Source organism: Rhyacophila brunnea, unplaced genomic scaffold (genome assembly GCF_057557595.1).
Source record: "Rhyacophila brunnea isolate RB1 unplaced genomic scaffold, BYU_Rbru_1.0 scaffold_19, whole genome shotgun sequence".
Lineage (NCBI taxonomy): Eukaryota > Metazoa > Arthropoda > Insecta > Trichoptera > Rhyacophilidae > Rhyacophila > Rhyacophila brunnea.
The window spans coordinates 38,857,039-38,876,127 of NW_028232848.1; the positions used below are offsets into that span (position 1 = coordinate 38,857,039).

General features: G+C 34.8%; 1 protein-coding gene across 1 annotated transcript; it reads left to right on the forward strand.

The window, feature by feature from the left end:
• The first annotated feature begins 297 nt into the window (after positions 1–297).
• On the forward strand, positions 298–14,355 carry LOC147072996 (odorant receptor 43a-like). The gene is made up of 7 exons (XM_085945901.1): positions 298–460; positions 1,179–1,367; positions 3,039–3,147; positions 4,593–4,692; positions 10,053–10,163; positions 11,748–11,903; positions 14,272–14,355. The coding sequence occupies exons 1-7, from the start codon at positions 298–300 to the stop codon at positions 14,353–14,355; spliced, it is 912 nt and encodes a 303-aa protein (XP_085802027.1).
• The last annotated feature ends 4,734 nt before the right edge of the window (positions 14,356–19,089 follow it).

The window sequence follows — 19,089 nt, forward strand, 5'->3', positions numbered from 1 at the left end:
CTCCAAGAATCCCTGTCGGTCGCCAGTCTTCTTGCATCGTTCCAGGTCAAACCAGCCTCCCGTAGGTCCGCCGTATACACCCTAGATAGTATTTAGCGCTCTTCCAGGATGCCGGAATCCGGTTGGTTTGAAGAAAATACTACTCCACCTATAATGAGATAATCGTTTTCTTCCCATAACTACCTATGATTTCTTGGGTCTCATGACGTCTGAGACTGTTTGATTGATTAAACACCGTTTGATTTCAGCTCTACGCTAATGTTCACAACAATTTCAATGATGTGCAAACTCATAAATATGATGATGAAGAGAGACCAGTTCAAACGCCTTCTTAGATTTCTTCAGTGCGAAGAATTTGTCCCCAAAACTAAGAAGCACGTTGAATTAGTGGGCGCCTGCCTTCAGACGAGTCTCATAACAGCTAAAAGCTTTTTCTACATATCGGTATTTACTCTGATAAGTAAGCACTTTTTATTAATTAAAACGCGAAATATAATATTATGGTGCATGTCACGGGCTATCACGTGACGTCACAGTAAGCTGCCGCTACGGGAATAAAGTGTGTAATGTCGTTTTTCTCGGTGTTTAAAATGTTATCAGACTGATGGTCCCATTCCGTAGCACATTTTGAACCTTTAAACAAACATTGTTAGTTGGCAAAATCTGCCGAAATCACCAAAACAACAATGAAGTCACCTCACGTTGAACCGCACTGCATTGACACCTGCATGACGTTTTGAACGATTATTGTCTATGGTCTGCAAGTTGGGTTCTGATCAAAATATTATCTATGGATATAATATTGCAAGTAATTTTAACGTACGCACACGTACTTCAAAATACTAATACATTAGAGTTGGCACTCTCTATAATTGAATTGAGAGAGGCGGTGATCATTCAAAAATTTCTGCAAAATGACGAAACCATAGACTAAATTTGTCGCTGTGACAGCGTGACAGTGACGTGACATGCATGTCAATTTGATCACAACTTAATTGGTAACGAAGAGATAAGGCACGTAACAAACAGCAAATACCACAAAATACGCTAGATATCTTGCAATAGCCGAAGGCAACGCTCTGACCCAATCAAATTTCACCACCTGATAGAGCAAGTTAGGTGAGATAGGCGGAGGGTGATCTTATTATTAATAAATAGGTAATAATTTTCTTTTGCAGGTTTCCTCATTTTCCCCGTAATCGAAAGAAATAGACGACATCCATGCCCGGTTAAATTCCCGTACGTGGACGTGAAAGATTCACCAGCTTTTGAAATAATCTACGCCAGTCAAATAGTATCTCTGAGTGGACTCGCTATCATGAATTCCTCATTAGACACGCTTATGCCAGGGTTCATGTCACAAGCAAGTAAGCAAGTTTATGTATATCAAGTATCCGATGGAGCTGACCATTATTTTATGTGCGGAAGAGAGATTATTAAAAAAAATATTGTCATGTGTCATCAACAACATAAGTGATCATGTTCAATAATTCTTCAGGTTATAATGCCCTGACCTTTGAAAATTAAAATAAATATGTTGTCGAAATTTCGTCCTTCATTTTCTAAAAAAATCATCCTTTTGTCATACCAACAATGCTTAATTTGTATCTCACCTAGTAGCACAGTGGACAATGCGCGGACGGGGCGTAAACCCAAGAGATGCAGGTGCGATTCCTGCCGGGTGTCTTAGTTTTTTTCAGTTTTTTCTCAGAAATGTTTTTCAAAATTATGTTTGTTCAATATATATATATATAACGAACGAATGTAAAAAACCGCCCGCAAAAAATACAAAAATATACAAAACAAGTGCTTTTTTTTTGGTTTTTCGAATTGCGTAGGTATCTATAGAAATTTACATACTGACGATAATCAGTGTAATTTGAGATTTAAGTGATTGCAGCTGTTAGTATAGTATTAACTTAACATCATCAGCTTTTAATACGTAGTTAATGCCTTTGTTTGGTTTTTTTTAATTTAGAATATTTAAGAAGGTTAGCACACAATATTGAAATTTTATTTTAAATAATTAATATATTTTTTTATATCTTTATTCGGTTTATTTGTGTACTAAAATATAATATTATGTAAAAATAAATACTGTCTCATTTCTAAATTGTTTTGGCGGCAATGTCTAGGCGGTAATGTGTGGGCGGTAATGTCCGGGCGGTTTTGGTTCGGGCGGTTTTGTCGGGACCCCCTCGTTATCCTTCTCCAGTAACTACCCAACTCTCGCAGGTTTTTCTGAACACCAAAGCACCGTCGTGATCTTTCCGCTCCTACCGTGATCGTACATAATACATAGTATATACCTACTGTCACCACCTCGGACTTCGGGTCTTATACCTGGAGTACCTTTTATGGGTGTAGAGTGGCCTGAACACGCCCTTTGCCTCGTAGTCAAATAAACTGCACCGAGCCGCACCCTTGATCACCCGGAGGGACGTTTCTTTCCAGAAATAAGTCCCACGGCCCGTGTCTTTGAGACTGAGGACACGGTTCATGGAAGACCAGGTGTGAATAAGTAAGAAAGTATGCGAGACGACGAATGCAATTGGGCTTCGCCACTTAACCAGTATAAAAAGTGACCAACTGTCGCTAACAATAATTTATGAAACATGTCAGTAGAATGTATAGAAAAAAAACCGTTGAAAGCGGAAGACAAGGTGGCGGCAGTGTTCGGAAAACAGCCAAACAAGAAACGCACAAATCTTGTCCTCCGTAAAACAAATTATAAAAAAAACGTAACAATTATATAACATCCACTTAAATATACCCTGCTATTTATAAAACAAATTCCGGTGTGTTACTTTGTCCACCCCAAATCCTAAAAACCATAGTAAAGATAAAAGTGACAGTTTACTAATTACTAACCAAAAATTATGATACCCACCTTCAAAAACAACTGAAACTGAGCTAGACCTGAAGTGTGGTGGTTTATCACTACATATATATTTATTTATTTTATCGTTTTATTTATTGATGACTAGTTGCCCAATTAGACTGCTTGAATGAGTCATTGAGTCATATTATGGAGTCAGACATCGCGAAGAAAAACACACAGATAACTGACAATTCTGAGACAATCACAGATGACCAGCCCCACGAAAACATCAAGAAGGCTATCCAACACCATTTGCTGATAATAAGGTAATCATTCCGTCAACCGTCCTTTTGACGGTTCTGTATGTTGTATGTATTATCTTGGCGTTGGTAAAAATGTAACCGCAGGAATTAAACGAGCTCATCAATAATGTACATCTACAATTCTTCAACGAACTATTATTCATATGTATAATATTAATACTATCGACCGAAGGTACTTAATGGAATTTGAATTTAAATTCTAATGGATTTAAGTTTTATACAGTATCAGTGGTGGCGAACTAATTTAGATTTTCGAACGATTTTCCACGGCACGCGTTTGAAGAAAAAAAAATACCTGATAATAATAATAAATGACAATATATCGCATATAAAATAGCAGGCAAATACTCTTCAAGAATAATCATTACGTTTAATGTAAAAATACAATTGCATAGGGCAGTCCTTAGACTTTATTCGTCACATATAATATTATCGTACTAACCTTATCAGGCGGCGGGGGATGTCGCGCCGCGAACCTTTAATTTTGGTCGATTTACAATGCTTGAGCTACTGTAGCGAGAGAATGCCTCATCTCATCGGAGCAATTCTAGTCTCAATTTATGCGCAAAGAATTAGACTAATGAATACATTAACAACTACTTTCTACGCATTAAAAATGGCTGCACCAAATAGGAAACAAAAGTTTGATGGAGCTAGTAGTAGTAATTCTGGCAGTTTCAAAATTGGTGGACCGAAATGCATGGCTTAATTGAAAAAAGTGTTAAAGCTATATGTGTGCTATGTTCTATGATTGGTATCTCGAATAATATAATTTTTTTAATAGAATTCTTAAAAAATATTTTTCTCCGTGAAAAGCTGCTCGGCACGTCAGACAGCCGAAAAATAATATTTGGGAAATTTTGGCACGCGAACGTAAAGAGGTTCGGGAACCCTGTACTATATACTACTTTTGTACTATATTTGTACTCAAATGGAATAGTACAAAACTTAAATCCATTAGAATTTATTATTCATATAATATAGGAATAATATCATTAAAATGAATGTTCACTTACATAGAGTTTATTGATATTTTTCTGTTGTAGATTGGAAAGTTACCAAAATAAAATAAAATTTGATGGAATTTTACTCAAAATTAAATATTATTTTTCTGTTTAAAAAAAATATAACTCTTTTTTGACAATCATTTAATTAAACCGAAACCCTCGAAAGTAAGAAAAAATCAATTTTATAATCTCAAATGTTATTTTTAAGATTGTACTTTCTGGAAGGAAATGGTACATTATTGTGAATTAATTATTATTATATTATCATTTTTTTTTAAATTCCTATTCAACGTTTTTGTCACCATACCAACGTCAAATAAATTTGCCTACAAAGAACATTGACCCAGTTCTCATAGACCGGCAATCAAATGATTATCTGCACACTCAGTTGACAAACATAGTCTACTTTTTGTTGTTATTCATTTTTTTTATATTAATTAGGTATGTCGCAGAGATAGAAGACATGTTCAACATAGCGCTATGCTTTCAGTACCTCGTAAGTGGGATCGTCATATGCTGTAGCGGTATTCAACTTGTCGTGGTAAGTTATCAATTAAAAACTTCCTCATATTATATAAAATAATCAATTATTATAAGTTACTAGCTGAAGTACCCGGCTTCGCACAGGGTCGCTTCGTGGTTATATTTATCTTAGATATTTAAAAAATAATAAGAGGTAATTATTTTTTTAATATTAAAATATCTGTGTAATACAATATATCAATATGAAAATAATTCTAATATAAGTAAAGGTCAAACAAAAGAACACTAAATTAAAATCGAATCCAAAATATGCAAACGTTATTAATGTTATTAATATGCAGTAACAAACCAAAATTGGATGTATTTTATATAATACTAATTTAGAAACCTTCGCAGGTGTGCGCACAACTTACAAAAATTTCATCGCAATCAGATGAATGGTATAAGAACGCATATGAATAGAAGAAGATAGAATAGATGAAAAAGAAGAAGAAATGGTTGTCTCAATTTAGAAACCTTTGCGGGCGTGAGCACAACACTTGATCAAAATTTCATTGCAATCGGATGAATGGTATAGGAACACATACGAATAGAAGAAGAAGAAGAAGACGATTGTACTAATTCAGAAACCTTCGCGGGTGTTGGCACAATTACTGAAGAAAGTTTTATTGCAATCGGATGAATGGAATAGGAACTCATACAATTAATAGAAGAAGAAGATGGTCGTACTAATTCAGAAACCTTTGCGGGTGTTACCACAACAACTGACGAAGGTTTCATCGCAATCGGATGAATGGTATAGGAACCATACGAATAAAAGAAGATATAATGAAGAAGACGAAGAAGATGTTTGTACAACTTCATAAACCTTTGCGGGTGTTGGCACAACCACTGACGAAAGTTTCATCGCAATCGGATGAATGATATAGGGACCATACGAATAAAAGAAGATATAATGAAGAAGAAGAAGAAGAAGAAGATGGTTGTACTAATTCAGAAACCTTTACGGGTGTTACCACAACAACTGATGAAGGTTTCATCGCAATCGGATGGATGATATAGGAAACATACGAATAAAAGAAGATATAATGAAGAAGAAGATGGTTGTACAAATTCAGAAACCTTCGCGGGTGTTGGCACAACCACTGATGAAAGTTTCATCGCAATCGGATGAATGATATAGGGACCATACGAATAAAAGAAGATATAATGAAGAAGAAGAAGAAGATGGTTGTACAAATTCAGAAACCTTTGCGGGTGTTGGCACAACCACTGATGAAAGTTTCATCGCAATCGGATGAATGATATAGGGACCATACGAATAAAAGAAGATATAATGAAGAAGAAGAAGAAGATGGTTGTACAAATTCAGAAACCTTCGCGGGTGTTGGCACAACCACTGATGAAAGTTTCATCGCAATAGGATGAATGATATAGGGACCATACGTATAAAAGAAGATATAATGAAGAAGAAGAAGAAGAAGGTTGTACTAATTCAGAAACCTTTACGGGTGTTACCACAATAACTTATGAAGGTTTCATAGCAATCGGATGAATGATATAGGAACCATACGAATAAAAGAAGATATAATGAAGAAGAAGAAGAAGATGGTTGTACAAATTCAGAAACCTTCGCGGGTGTTGGCACAACAACTGATGAAAATTTCATCGCAATTGAATGAATGGTATAGGAACAATACGAATAAAAGAAGATAGAATGAAGAAGAAGAAGAAGATGGTTGTACAAATTCAGAAACCTTCGCGGGTGTTGGCACAACCACTGATGAAAGTTTCATCGCAATCGGATGAATGATATAGGGACCATACGAATAAAAGAAGATATAATGAAGAAGAAGAAGAAGAAGATGGTTGTACTAATTCAGAAACCTTTACGGGTGTTACCACAACAACTGATGAAGGTTTTATCGCAATCGGATGGATGATATAGGAACCATACGAATAAAAGAAGATATAATGAAGAAGAAGATGGTTGTACAAATTCAGAAACCTTCGCGGGTGTTGGCACAACCACTGATGAAAGTTTCATCGCAATCGGATGAATGATATAGCGACCATAGGAATAAAAGAAGATATAATGAAGAAGAAGAAGAAGATGGTTGTACAAATTCAGAAACCTTTGCGGGTGTTGGCACAACCACTGATGAAAGTTTCATCGCAATCGGATGAATGATATAGGGACCATACGAATAAAAGAAGATATAATGAAGAAGAAGAAGAAGATGGTTGTACAAATTCAGAAACCTTCGCGGGTGTTGGCACAACCACTGATGAAAGTTTCATCGCAATCGGATGAATGATATAGGGACCATACGAATAAAAGAAGATATAATGAAGAAGAAGAAGAAGGTTGTACTAATTCATAAACCTTTACGGGTGTTACCACAATAACTTATGAAGGTTTCATAGCAATCGGATGAATGATATAGGAACCATACGAATAAAAGAAGATATAATGAAGAAGAAGAAGAAGATGGTTGTACTAATTCAAAAACCTTAACGGGTGTTACCACAACAACTGATGAAAATTTCATCGCAATTGAATGAATGGTATAGGAACAATACGAATAAAAGAAGATAGAATGAAGAAGAAGAAGAAGATGATAATTTTTATAATTCAGAAACCTTTATGGGTGTGCATACAACCACTTACCAAAATTTCATCGTAATCGGATGAATGGTATAGGAACCATATGAATAAAAGAAAATAGAATGAAGAAGAAGAAGAAGATGATAATTTTTCTAATTCAGAAACCTTCATGGGTGTGCATACAACCACTTATCAAAATTTCATCGTAATCGGATGAATGGTATAGGAACCATATGAATAAAAGAAAATAGAATGAAGAAGAAGAAGAAGATGATGATTTTTCTAATTCAGAAACCTTCATGGGTGTGCATACAACCACTTACCAAAATTTCATCGCAATCGGATGAATGGTATAGGAACGCATACGGGACAGACACACAGACAGACAGACATTCATTTTTATATATTAGTATAGCCTATACTCTTCGCGAAAGTGCAAGCAATAAGTTGACAAAGTTTTATCGCAATCGGATGAACGGTATGGCAGTGCATTCAATACGAACAAACAAACAAACACACAAACAAATATTATTTTTTATATATTAGATAATAATATAACAAATGCTTGAATAAATAATTAATTGATGGGCGGAGTATACAAGAAACCCAAAAGTATGAATCGGAGTTGAGTGCATTAACTCATAAAAAATACATAAGTCATACATTTTATTTTAAATACTATTGTAGGTATTCCCTAGAGACATTATAATGATAATAAGAATAATTTACATTGATCTTTCTTTATGCTTAGGTATTAGTGTTTTAGGGATGCAACCATTTACTCGTTCAATGCGGAGATTTTTAGTAGGTATTAAATGAGTATTAAAACTCAGGTCAAAAGATTTGCATTAACCACATATTAGTATCTAGTATCTCGCGACACTCGTGTTGCAGTGCGTAATGCGCTGACCTTGAATTGAATTGATCGGATTGAACCGGTGAGGACACAATATACGAGGGCGGGTCAATAATTCCTTAGAAAAAAGCATTAAAACAGTTTTTATTTCTCAACATAATCTCCTTGGAGCTCAATACACTTGGTTAGACGTTTCTCAATTTTTTTTAAACCGTCAGAAAAATAAGTTTTCGGAAGGTCCTCAAAATAAGCATTTGTCCGATCGATGACTTTTTCATTTGAAAAAAAACGTTGTCCACTTAGCCATTTTTTTATGTTTGGGAAAAGGAAAAAGTCACTGGGGGCTAAATCTGGCGAATACGGTGGGTGGTCGACCAATTCGAACTTCAATTCTTCAATTTTAGCCATTGATCGTAAACATGTGTGAACACGGGCATTGTCCTGATGAAAGAGGATTTTTTTCCTGTTTAAATGAGGCCGTTTTTCTTCAATTTCGTTTTTTAGCTGGTCCAATAAAGATGCATAATAATCCCCTGTTATTGTTTTTCCTTTTTTCAAATAGTCAACGAAAATAATTCCACGTGCATCCCAAAATACAGTAGCCATAACCTTACCAGCTGATTTTACGGTTTTCGCCTTCTTTGGACATGGTTCGCCTTTCGCAATCCACTGCTTTGACTGTTCTTTCGTCTCGGGAGTATAGTGGTGTATCCATGTTTCATCTACAGTCACAAAGCGACGAAAAAATTCATCCGGATTGCGTTACATGAGCGACAACAGGGCTTTAGAGGCCACCACCCTATTGCGTTTATTGTCGACTGTGAGCAAACGCGGCACCCATCTTGCAGAAACTTTTTTCATGCCCAATTTGTCATGTAAAATAGAAATGACGCTACCTTTTGAGATCCCTGTAACCTCAATTATCTCACTCAACTTTAATCTTCGGTCACTTAACACCATATCGTGGATTTTATTGATCATTTCTGGTGTAGTCACCTCTACAGGACGTCCTGAGCGTGGTTCATCCTTTGTTGATGTACGACCACGTTTAAATTCATTTAACCAGTTATAAATAGTTGCAAGTGAAGGAGCAGATATGCCGTGAACTAAATCCAACTCATTTTTTATTTCCTTTGCTGTTAACCCTTTTATATTAAAATGTTTAATAACAGCTCTAAACTCAATTTTCTCCATTTTTGTAAACAAGCAAATTTTTTTTTTAAATGTACGAAAATAAAAAACAACAACCCGACCAATCTGATTGAAACTTCGCAGCATACTGAATCGGTAGTGCCGCTGCATGAAAACAAACCGCTTACAGTACTAGTCGCGCCACCTGTCGGCTTTTCTAAGGACTTATTGACCCACCCTCGTATTTATGTGATTTTCTCAAAGCCTCGAGATGGAAACAGGGGCCCGTGGTCCTTTATGTTTGTCTTAATCGATTTGGGTTTTCGGGTATGCAGGCGAACTACTCACAACTCCTGAATTTTATGGTGTCCACGAACATGCCCTGGTTGTCTGGATATATTTTCATTCCCTTAGCCAGAACTTACCAGTTTTTAGGCGCTGGTGATTATTGATTTCCCGGTGAGCATTGCAACCCCCTCTATTTGCTAAAGCATGTTTACCGCTAAAACACTTAAATTAGATACTTTGCTATGAACATAACAACATTTATTTACATATATTTGTCTCCATCGAGATCTAATAAAAAATCAATAATGCAGTCAACGGTTTTTAAGTACCTACGCTCTAACTTCGCATATAGGTAAACCAATACCGAATGTGAAACGTTTGCACGCTTCAATGAGCAAATTGTAGGTATGTGTAAATTGCTCCTAACAAACTAATTATAAAATATTTTATCATAATATATACCCTGCCCTGGGAATACACATCGCGTCATTTAAATTGTAATTTTTCAGATTTTTCACAATAATCGTATTTTCAGATACAGCCTTTGGAGCAGCCTTTCAAACTAATCGCATTACTGTCCTACCTGGCAACAATGCTTTCCGAAATATTCATGATGTGCTGGTTTGGAAATGAGATCATGACAAAAGTATGTACCTACAATGCACAGGTGTCCAGTCAATGATTAACCTGTTATAATAAGTATGCATTCATATTTCGTCAAAAAAATGAACGCGTCAATACAAAGCTTAGCGTGCATTAGGCGCAAGGACAAAATCAATGATGGTTTTCTAATTAAATACAATATCATCATTATCAAAGGCACTAAAAACCAATGTGGGTCATGGCCGCCACCAGGAAATGTCCTCACTTTACCTGCTATAGGCTCCCTCCGTTGCTTGTGAATGCTGTGTTTCTTTGGTATAGTCCAGCCTGTTTTCTTTAGGTTTCCCAACCTCCTTTCTTGGATGTCCGTTGATGAGACATGATCTACCCCTTTTCTCCCTTCCTTACATTCAGGCCGCGGCACGAAACTGTGAATTTCAATCGCATTGCTTATATTTCGAACGCAACATGGTAAACTGTCTGCAGAAACTGATGATAATTTCATATTTAAAAATATGTTTGGTGATACATTAATTAAAATTAACGAAATTTGCTATGAAAAGTCTTTATTTACTGCGAGCAGGTTGCCACAATATTGCAACTCGAAGTAACGCAATATCTACCACTACCATCCAAAATCACCATTCAGTGCAGCGGCATGACTATAAACAGTTTTAGTTCTATCTAGAAGTTGTGATCGGGAAATTTCGTCTCGGCAATTCTCGAGAAAGAAGATCCAAATTTATCGATTCATATCTAAAATTTGTCGGTCGCAGCAATTGTGGGTTATAAAATGCCGGGTCCACACTGGCAACATGTCGCGCGACAACCTCGTTAAATTTTACGATAAGTATGATAATTATCCTAAAATTTCTTAAGCAATTATGGTAATTATCGTAAAATTTAACGAGGCTGTCGCGCGACATGTTGCCAGTGTGGACCCGGCATAAGGTTGATTTTTTTTACATTTTCAAGTTCTATCAGGCTTAAAAACATCCTTTACTTAGGTATATATAAATTATAAATTTACCAAACCAATCAGTTTTTATTTTAATAAATTTATTGGTAACTATTTTCTTTTTGATAATTCCTCAAACGAGTATTTTAGGAATATCGTTATTCAATGCACATAAAGGTCGGATACCTAATACAAATAATGCCGGGTCCACACTGGCAACAGGTCGCGCGACAACCTCGTTAAATTTTACGATAAGTATTAATAATTATCGTAAAATTTAACGAGGTTATCGCGCGACATGTTGCCAGTGTGGACCCGGCATACAAACAATGGATATCCGACATTTTTGGGGCTCCGGTTCCGATTCAGAGTTCTTATGATTCGGAATTGAGGATTCCAATTCCAGTTCCAGCATTGTTACGGAGTTTTTAGGGTTCCAGGGTTCGGCTCCAGTTCCATTTCCAGCTATGGTGATAATATTGATAATACCTACTTCTACTAGCAATACGTACGAACAATCATATTACAATTAAGAATATGGATGCAACGCGTAGAGCCGCATTTTCTTAAGTATACCGATTACCGACAGTATCGTAGAAATAATTAAAATAATTAGATGTTTTATTTAAGTATGTACTTCATTTTTATTAACTTTGAATATATTTTTAGAGCGAAAGCATCAGTCAATCAATTTATAACACGTCGTGGATGGAGAGCTCTCGCAAATTCAAGCAGACTATGAGAATATTCGTTGAGAGAGCAAAAGTTCCTCTCATCGTCACAGCCGGAAAACTCTTCAAATTGAACTTACAAAGTTTCGCTTCAGTAAGTTCTTTCTATATTACATATAGTGTAGGTACTTTGTAATAGTGCTTTTATTTATTTATTCAGGTCAACATATTATTGTCATGTTATAAATTTATTATGTATTTTTTAAGGCTAAGCCAATTTATTAGATGAGTATATATATCAAGCGATATATGCACGAAAAATCAATGTGAATAACCAGTAAAATATTTTTTTTGAAACAATGACGGAAAATATTCAGTAATATTTATTAAAAGGAGTGATTTGCCATTTCGCCTTTCAGTGTCTTCAAGTATTATACATAATTTAAATTTAAATTCCTCAGTCGATAGTATTAATGTTCAATTATAATTGTTATATTATAACCCTTATATTTTCCCTTATATTTGTTAATTATAACCCACGGTAGCCGCGCGGCTTAAGCGTTGGACTGTCACGCCATGGGTCTCAGGTTCGAATCATGGGTCTGGCAAGTACACATATTGTTTTTCAATGTGTGTTTGGAGTCAGTGTGTGGCCCTGACAGGTTGAGCAAGTGGCTAACATCTATTTCTCTTTAAAATATAGATGTGTTTCTCCACTCGGTGGAGGGAATGGGACGATTTGGCACCGCGAACTGGCCTCCGCCGATTGGCCTCCGGTAATTGACCGCCGGTACAATCGGACGCCGGCCCAATTGGACGCCGACCCAATTCGACGCCGACCCAATTGGCCTCCGGGAGATTGGACGCCGCACAGTTGAATTAAATGCGCAAAGGAATAGACGTACGTTACGATTTGTTGGAGTAAATAAGCAAGTCAGTTTAATATGCTTCTATCTTCTCAGTAGTTGTACCTTATACATTTCGCGCTTGACACATTGTTAATATAGATTGAGAATAATTATTATGCCTTATGATGTTTATTAAAAGAAAATAATTCTTCCCTCGATAAAACTTAAAGATGTGCATAATCAATTAATTTATAGTCTATACATGGGTACTTATTTATATGTACAACAAATATTAAAAATAATGTTAGATGTTACAATGAAAATTACATTATATTTCAGCGTTTTATTGACTTAATATTATAATAAAGCTTAAACATGTATATTATTATGCATAAATGCGTATTTTAAGATACGAGTAGTATGAAATTACAAACAAAATATTAAGTAAGTTATCTGCTAAGTATAAATGTTTCAGTAGTTTGATTGATAAACTACTTAGGTACTGGGTGCCGGACGAAATCCCGAAGGCCGAAATCCCGAAAAATAAAAAAAATACAAATATCAATAATTGCGCAATTTTTGCAAGAGACACAAAAACCCATTTTTTGTGGATATATAAAAAAAATGTAAAATACAAACATCAATAATTGCGCAATCGTGAATTGCGCAATTTTTGCAAGAGACACAAAATCCATTCGTTCTGCAAAATGGTCTCTCCTGAAAAAAAAAATGCGCAATCGGAAAAACCCATTTTCCGCAAAAATGGGATTTGTCTCTTACAAAAATTGCGCCCACGATTGCACAATTATTGATGTCTGTATTTTACATTTTTTTATATTTCCACAAAAAATGGGTTTTTGTCTCTCTTGCGAAAATTGCGCAATTATTGATGTTTGTATTTTTTTATTTTTCGGGATTTCGGCCATTTGGGATTTCAGCATTCGGGATTTCGGCCTTCGGGATTTCGTCCGGCACCCAGTACCTAGGTAGTTTATCAATCATACTATCTTAAAATACGCATTTATGCATAATAATATACATGTTTAAGCTTTATTATAATATTAAGTCGATAAAACGCTGAAATATAATGTTATTTTCATTGTAACATCTAACATTATTTTTAATATTTGTTGTACATATAAATAAGTACCCATGTATAGACTATAAATTAATTGATTATGCACATCTTTAAGTTTTAGCGAGTGAAGAATTATTTTCTTTTAATAAACATCATAAGGCATAATAATTATTCTCAATCTATATTAACAATGTGTCAAGCGCGAAATGTATAAGGTACAACTACTGAGAAGATAGAAGCATATTAAACTGACTTGCTTATTTACTCCAACAAATCGCAACGTACGTCTATTCCTTTGCGCATTTAATTCAACTGTGCGGCGTCCAATCTCCCGGAGGCCAATTGGGTCGGCGTCGAATTGGGTCGGCGTCCAATTGGGCCGGCGTCCGATTGTACCGGCGGCCAATTACCGGAGGCCAATCGGCGGAGGCCAGTTCGCGGTGCCAAATCGTCCTAGACCCCTCGGTGGAGGCCCATTTAGGATCAGACATGGTAGTATATAGTACAACACTATATTAATGGTTTTAAAACATGTTAAAAATAAGTGACAACTGTTTCGGGCTGTGAAAATTATTTTAATTTTATTTTGTTTGCAGATTTTGAATTCTTCTTATTCTTACTTCGCCCTCTTGCGTCACATTTACACGGCCGACCAAAATAATGGGAGCGACCAAAATTGAGATACGTAGTCAAAATAAATTTCATTAATATGAAATTTAGCTTGTATTGTGGGCAGTATTTTATGTAAACGTAGGTACTCTACAATTTGGTATTAATTGTTATAATATTATATAGTTAGAGTTGAAACCCTGAATCGCATAATATAAATGTTATAGTTGCAAAAGAGCAGTAGTACCTACCAGTGGCGAAGGGTGACTTTTGGAAAGACGTAGGCTGTGGAGATCTGATAAAAATAACACACTTGTCAGCTATACTTACGAGAAATAAGAAGATAATACGATATTATGTACTACTAATGAATATGTACACACTAATGACAACGACACACTAATTTAATAAACCTTCAAAAACTCACTGACGACATAAAATTAAGCGATCAGTTTAAATTACGTATTTTTCAAAACATTTATACACCTCAAAAATCATTAGATAAAAGTTCTTTTTATTTTAAAAACAGTCTATATTTATTAATATTCGATTAAACACCATAGAAATTATTTTTTTAAATTATCGAATTATTAATTATTTAGTTTTAGGCTCTGCGGTCGGAGCTTACTTTAGTTCATACAATTCGATAGACTGGGCGGGGATACGTGACGTAGTCCATATGAAAAAATTGAGAATAATTTGAAACATAATCCGACCTTTATTCACGTCAAGACAGATGGCGCGCTGTGGTATATTTTTTAAGTTTTGTAATTACTGGGTAATATATTCCTACACATACGGCATCTCTCGTTGGCAAAATAAATTATTTTAATAAATTTATATTATAATCAAGTGATTATATAAATAAGTCAATATGCAATTAAAAATATTTTTCTTAAGAAGGTAGGCTTCAAATAATCGCCTAGTATGGAGTCTTCGCCACTGGCTAACTGTGAATATTTGCTGGAAAGACATAGTATTAATAAGAATAAAACAGAATATTATGTAGTAAGTACTTATTCCACATAATTTCGTAATAATCAGAAACAATTTTTATTTTTTTTCATTTTTAAACAAGAAATGTTCTTAGAATATTGTATTAAATATATTTCATGTCTTCAATAAATACCATCGTAAGATATCTGTTAGATATCGAGATGAAACTCTGTTATCTTGGCACCAGTCATTTTTAGTCGATGAGTTAAATGAACGTTTCATTAATATTCGTCTAGTAGTTAAAAAGTACCTCAAAACGGAACAAATTGATAGACGAAAATAAAAATATAATTTGTGATCAGTCACAGATACGTAACGCAATGTTATTATTAATTTAAGTACTAATTTGTAATATAGTAAATTTAAATAGATATTGTAGTAAAATAAATCATAATAATGTAATTATTCAAGTCCTAAAAATAAGAATAGGATTGCGGAAACAGGAAAAATGTTGTAAAAACAATAAGTATTTCAGTGAGTATTTTCTTCTAAAAATGTGACTGACAAATCAATAATTATTAGAATAGTCAGATATATTCCGCTGGTACAACGGTAATGGCCGAAAGCACTCAAACCTTACTCAAACAATTTATTAAAATTGTGTGTCATTTAAGCTACGTAGCTAGTGGCTTGTATTAGCTGTTATACAACCTTAAAACCTCTACTAAGTGGCTACCGAAATTAGTTTGTTCACATATTTATTAGCGATATTATTTTTAACGTCAGTAGGTTTTTGTGTCAATCCGAATATCAATTCATTCCTTGTTTCAATGTTCAGTCAATAAAATTCTGCAGGTATTATAATAGTATTGCTTGTTAACAATTTATATACCTCGATATCTTTCCAATTTGATTCGAGCACATTCTTAAAGAAATTCACATTTTCAGAGATTTACGCGTTTTCAATCAAACGCCATATTATTTCACATTTTTCTGTCCATCTGTCACAAATTAATCGTAATATCGTTTACTACTTTCTATCTACTCGATATATCACAATTAGTCACAACTATTATTCTAGATAATCACTTAAATCCTAAATTAAGGCACTGGCAGATAATAAGTTTAAGCCATTGTAAAGGATATTTCCCAACTAAATTATAACGACAATATAATTTGAAAACATGACACTGGGTACCCACTTGTCTACGAATCTACGATAATGATTGTCATTTGTTTTCTTTCGCCACCCGATTATATACATTCCTTTTCGAATTTAGAATTTGCCAAAACATCGAAAATTGATGTGACGATGTGTTTCTATTGCCATAATAAAAATTAAGAGATTTATTGTAAAGTAGTTTTTCTAATATATTTACCTACCTACCTATTTCTTTGTGTCTTTTCCTATTTTTCCGTTAGTTTTTATTACTTACATATTATTTTGAATGACTAATTACATGAATTTTACCTCAATGCAAAACGGCCAGAGGTTTCGGATACAACAACAACGGTAAACAGCATACGTTCAATTTGTCTGATACGCGCCGTGTATTATGAATCTTTCTACGACTGTTGGACAGCCTTAACAAAATATCTACCAACTTATCTACGGTTTCGTTGCTTATCAGTTATCACCATGTTAACTATGACAACGCGACATGGTATTGTACTTCAATAAACTATCAAATAGGTATCTCTACCTATATAATATTTTTATTATCCCCCCGATGAACGAGCAGTGGCGCACCCAGGATTTAATATTGGGGGGGGGGCCCAAGGAGGAGAATGTAAATTAGTCCCATAGGCTCTTTTTCTTCTTCACAGCCTAATTTCTCGTTTATCGGACTTTTGTCTATTGCACTCGGTGTACCTACACCATGGTCCCCACATCCTGAAACGGGCCCTCAGGCTAGGATATTTGGCGGGCCCCCTACCTACCGCTATGATTAAAGACAGTGTGAAACACTACATTAACGTTTTTCAAATTGTGTTTTAGTTCAAATTAAGGGTACTTATACAGTGAATTATTGGCGATTTTTAATACGTCTATTTTAATAATGGAGCTGTCGAGTATCGACACATAATAATAAAAAAATATATTGCACAGTTATATAAGTAATTGAAAATGTTCATGGCCATGAAGTATAATAGCGCCGCAAGCGACTTTTTTTTACAATTAAAGCTAATTTATGGTGTGTGTTTATCTCACTTATCTGGTCAACCTGACACGCCGGCCCCCCCACTGCCCGGGCCCGCAGGCTAGAGGCCTATCAGCTCTCCCCAGCCATGACCTACACCACTCCGGAATTCGGGTGGACACCGAGAATTTTTTGACAGTTCCATTAGGGATTGGGTTTCTAAAAAACCTGACATTAGTGTTTCGAAATTTTTGTGTTAGAAATTAAAATCTAAGAAAATTTTCTAAAAAGGGTGCTAGAGAATTACAAATCATTTTCTTGCCGTGTTTTTATTTGTCTAAGCCCAAAGGTATAGTTTATTGGCTTTCAATTTCAATGTTTAAAATCATTCTGATAATTTTCATGTTTGGGGGGTGCCAGGGCCCCTTGCCCACACCCCCCTGGGTGCGCCACTGTGAACGAGTGCTAACATATTTCATAATCGTAAACGTCACGATACACGATGGGTATACGGGCCTCGGATACAAATCACAGGCTTTGAAAATTCACGTGATATTTTTATGTGTGTGTTTACCCTTAGCTTAGACTTTAGTAGAGTCTTTTTAGTCATTTCATGACTATTTATAATTTTGTATTAATTTATTATATATTATGGCATATTGGTTAATAGTTGTAATGCCATAAAACTATTGTGTAATAGATAGATAAATAAATAAATGAATGAATAAAATAAATCACCTAAATCCTAACAAAATCACTGCAACATCAAATAATGGAACTATATTTACAACATCCACTCAAACAGATACGTACGTATACCTACACATAACATTAACTACTAATGTTATTATGTGCCAACACTGTCACCTTCAATAATAATTTGATAGGGATGATTATGCATTGTAATTTTTACTGGATACGTTAGTAGTTAGATTTTTTTTTATCGTAATGACCTCAAAATCAGTCAGTGGAGTCCCTAGTCCCTAAGCTCGCCACTGACTGAAGAAGGTAGTTTAATTGTTAAACAAGCCTATGTTTGTCATGTCGCACTATACTATACCATTGCACACCAGCACACCAGTTAATATTGCAATAGTGAAAGAGAAGATACTAAAGTATTATAATGTGAACGAGGCTTTGACTTGCCAAGTTCATTTGTGAAAACCAGAAAATCTTAGCGCACTGTCAGTTGTCGGAATCAACCGTTCATTTTCAATTTTATTGCGTCGTTAAAATGCGCCAGGAGATGTCGGTGTTAGCGGTCGTACACCAAGATTAATTTATGCTGACCAAAACGATAAAATTTACTTTGATTCATAGTTTTACATAAGGATAATAAATATTATGATTAATATAAACATGAAACATGCGGATTTTCATGTATATTTATTCGCGCGTCTCTTAGTATCTTCAGTTCACTATGTGTTGATGCAATAATACATCCTCTCATTATCTCACACTTGATAATGTCTACGACATATTATGTGAAACATGTGCCGCTTAAATTCTATTTTATTGTTTAATTTGTATTTTTTTTAATTATTGTTTTTTTAATTATTTCTATTGTATAAAACTATGTTTTGCTTTCTTTTGTTCTCTAACTGATTACTTGTACTTTTTATTCTAAATGACATGTAGTGAACCTCCTGAATTAATAATTTCATACCTACATACATCTAGTGCTTCGTTCAATAATGTCGACCTTTCATTTTTTTAAATGCAACAATT

Excerpts from the sequence above, each read along its gene's own strand:
- LOC147072996 (XM_085945901.1), top strand. The coding sequence starts at position 298 with ATGATGATGAAGAGAGACCAGTTCAAACGCCTTCTTAGATTTCTTCAG. Across the intron at positions 461-1,178 it reads ATCGGTATTTACTCTGATAA|GTTTCCTCATTTTCCCCGTA; the intron begins GTAAGCACTTTT and ends TTTCTTTTGCAG. Across the intron at positions 11,904-14,271 it reads ACTTACAAAGTTTCGCTTCA|ATTTTGAATTCTTCTTATTC; the intron begins GTAAGTTCTTTC and ends TTTTGTTTGCAG.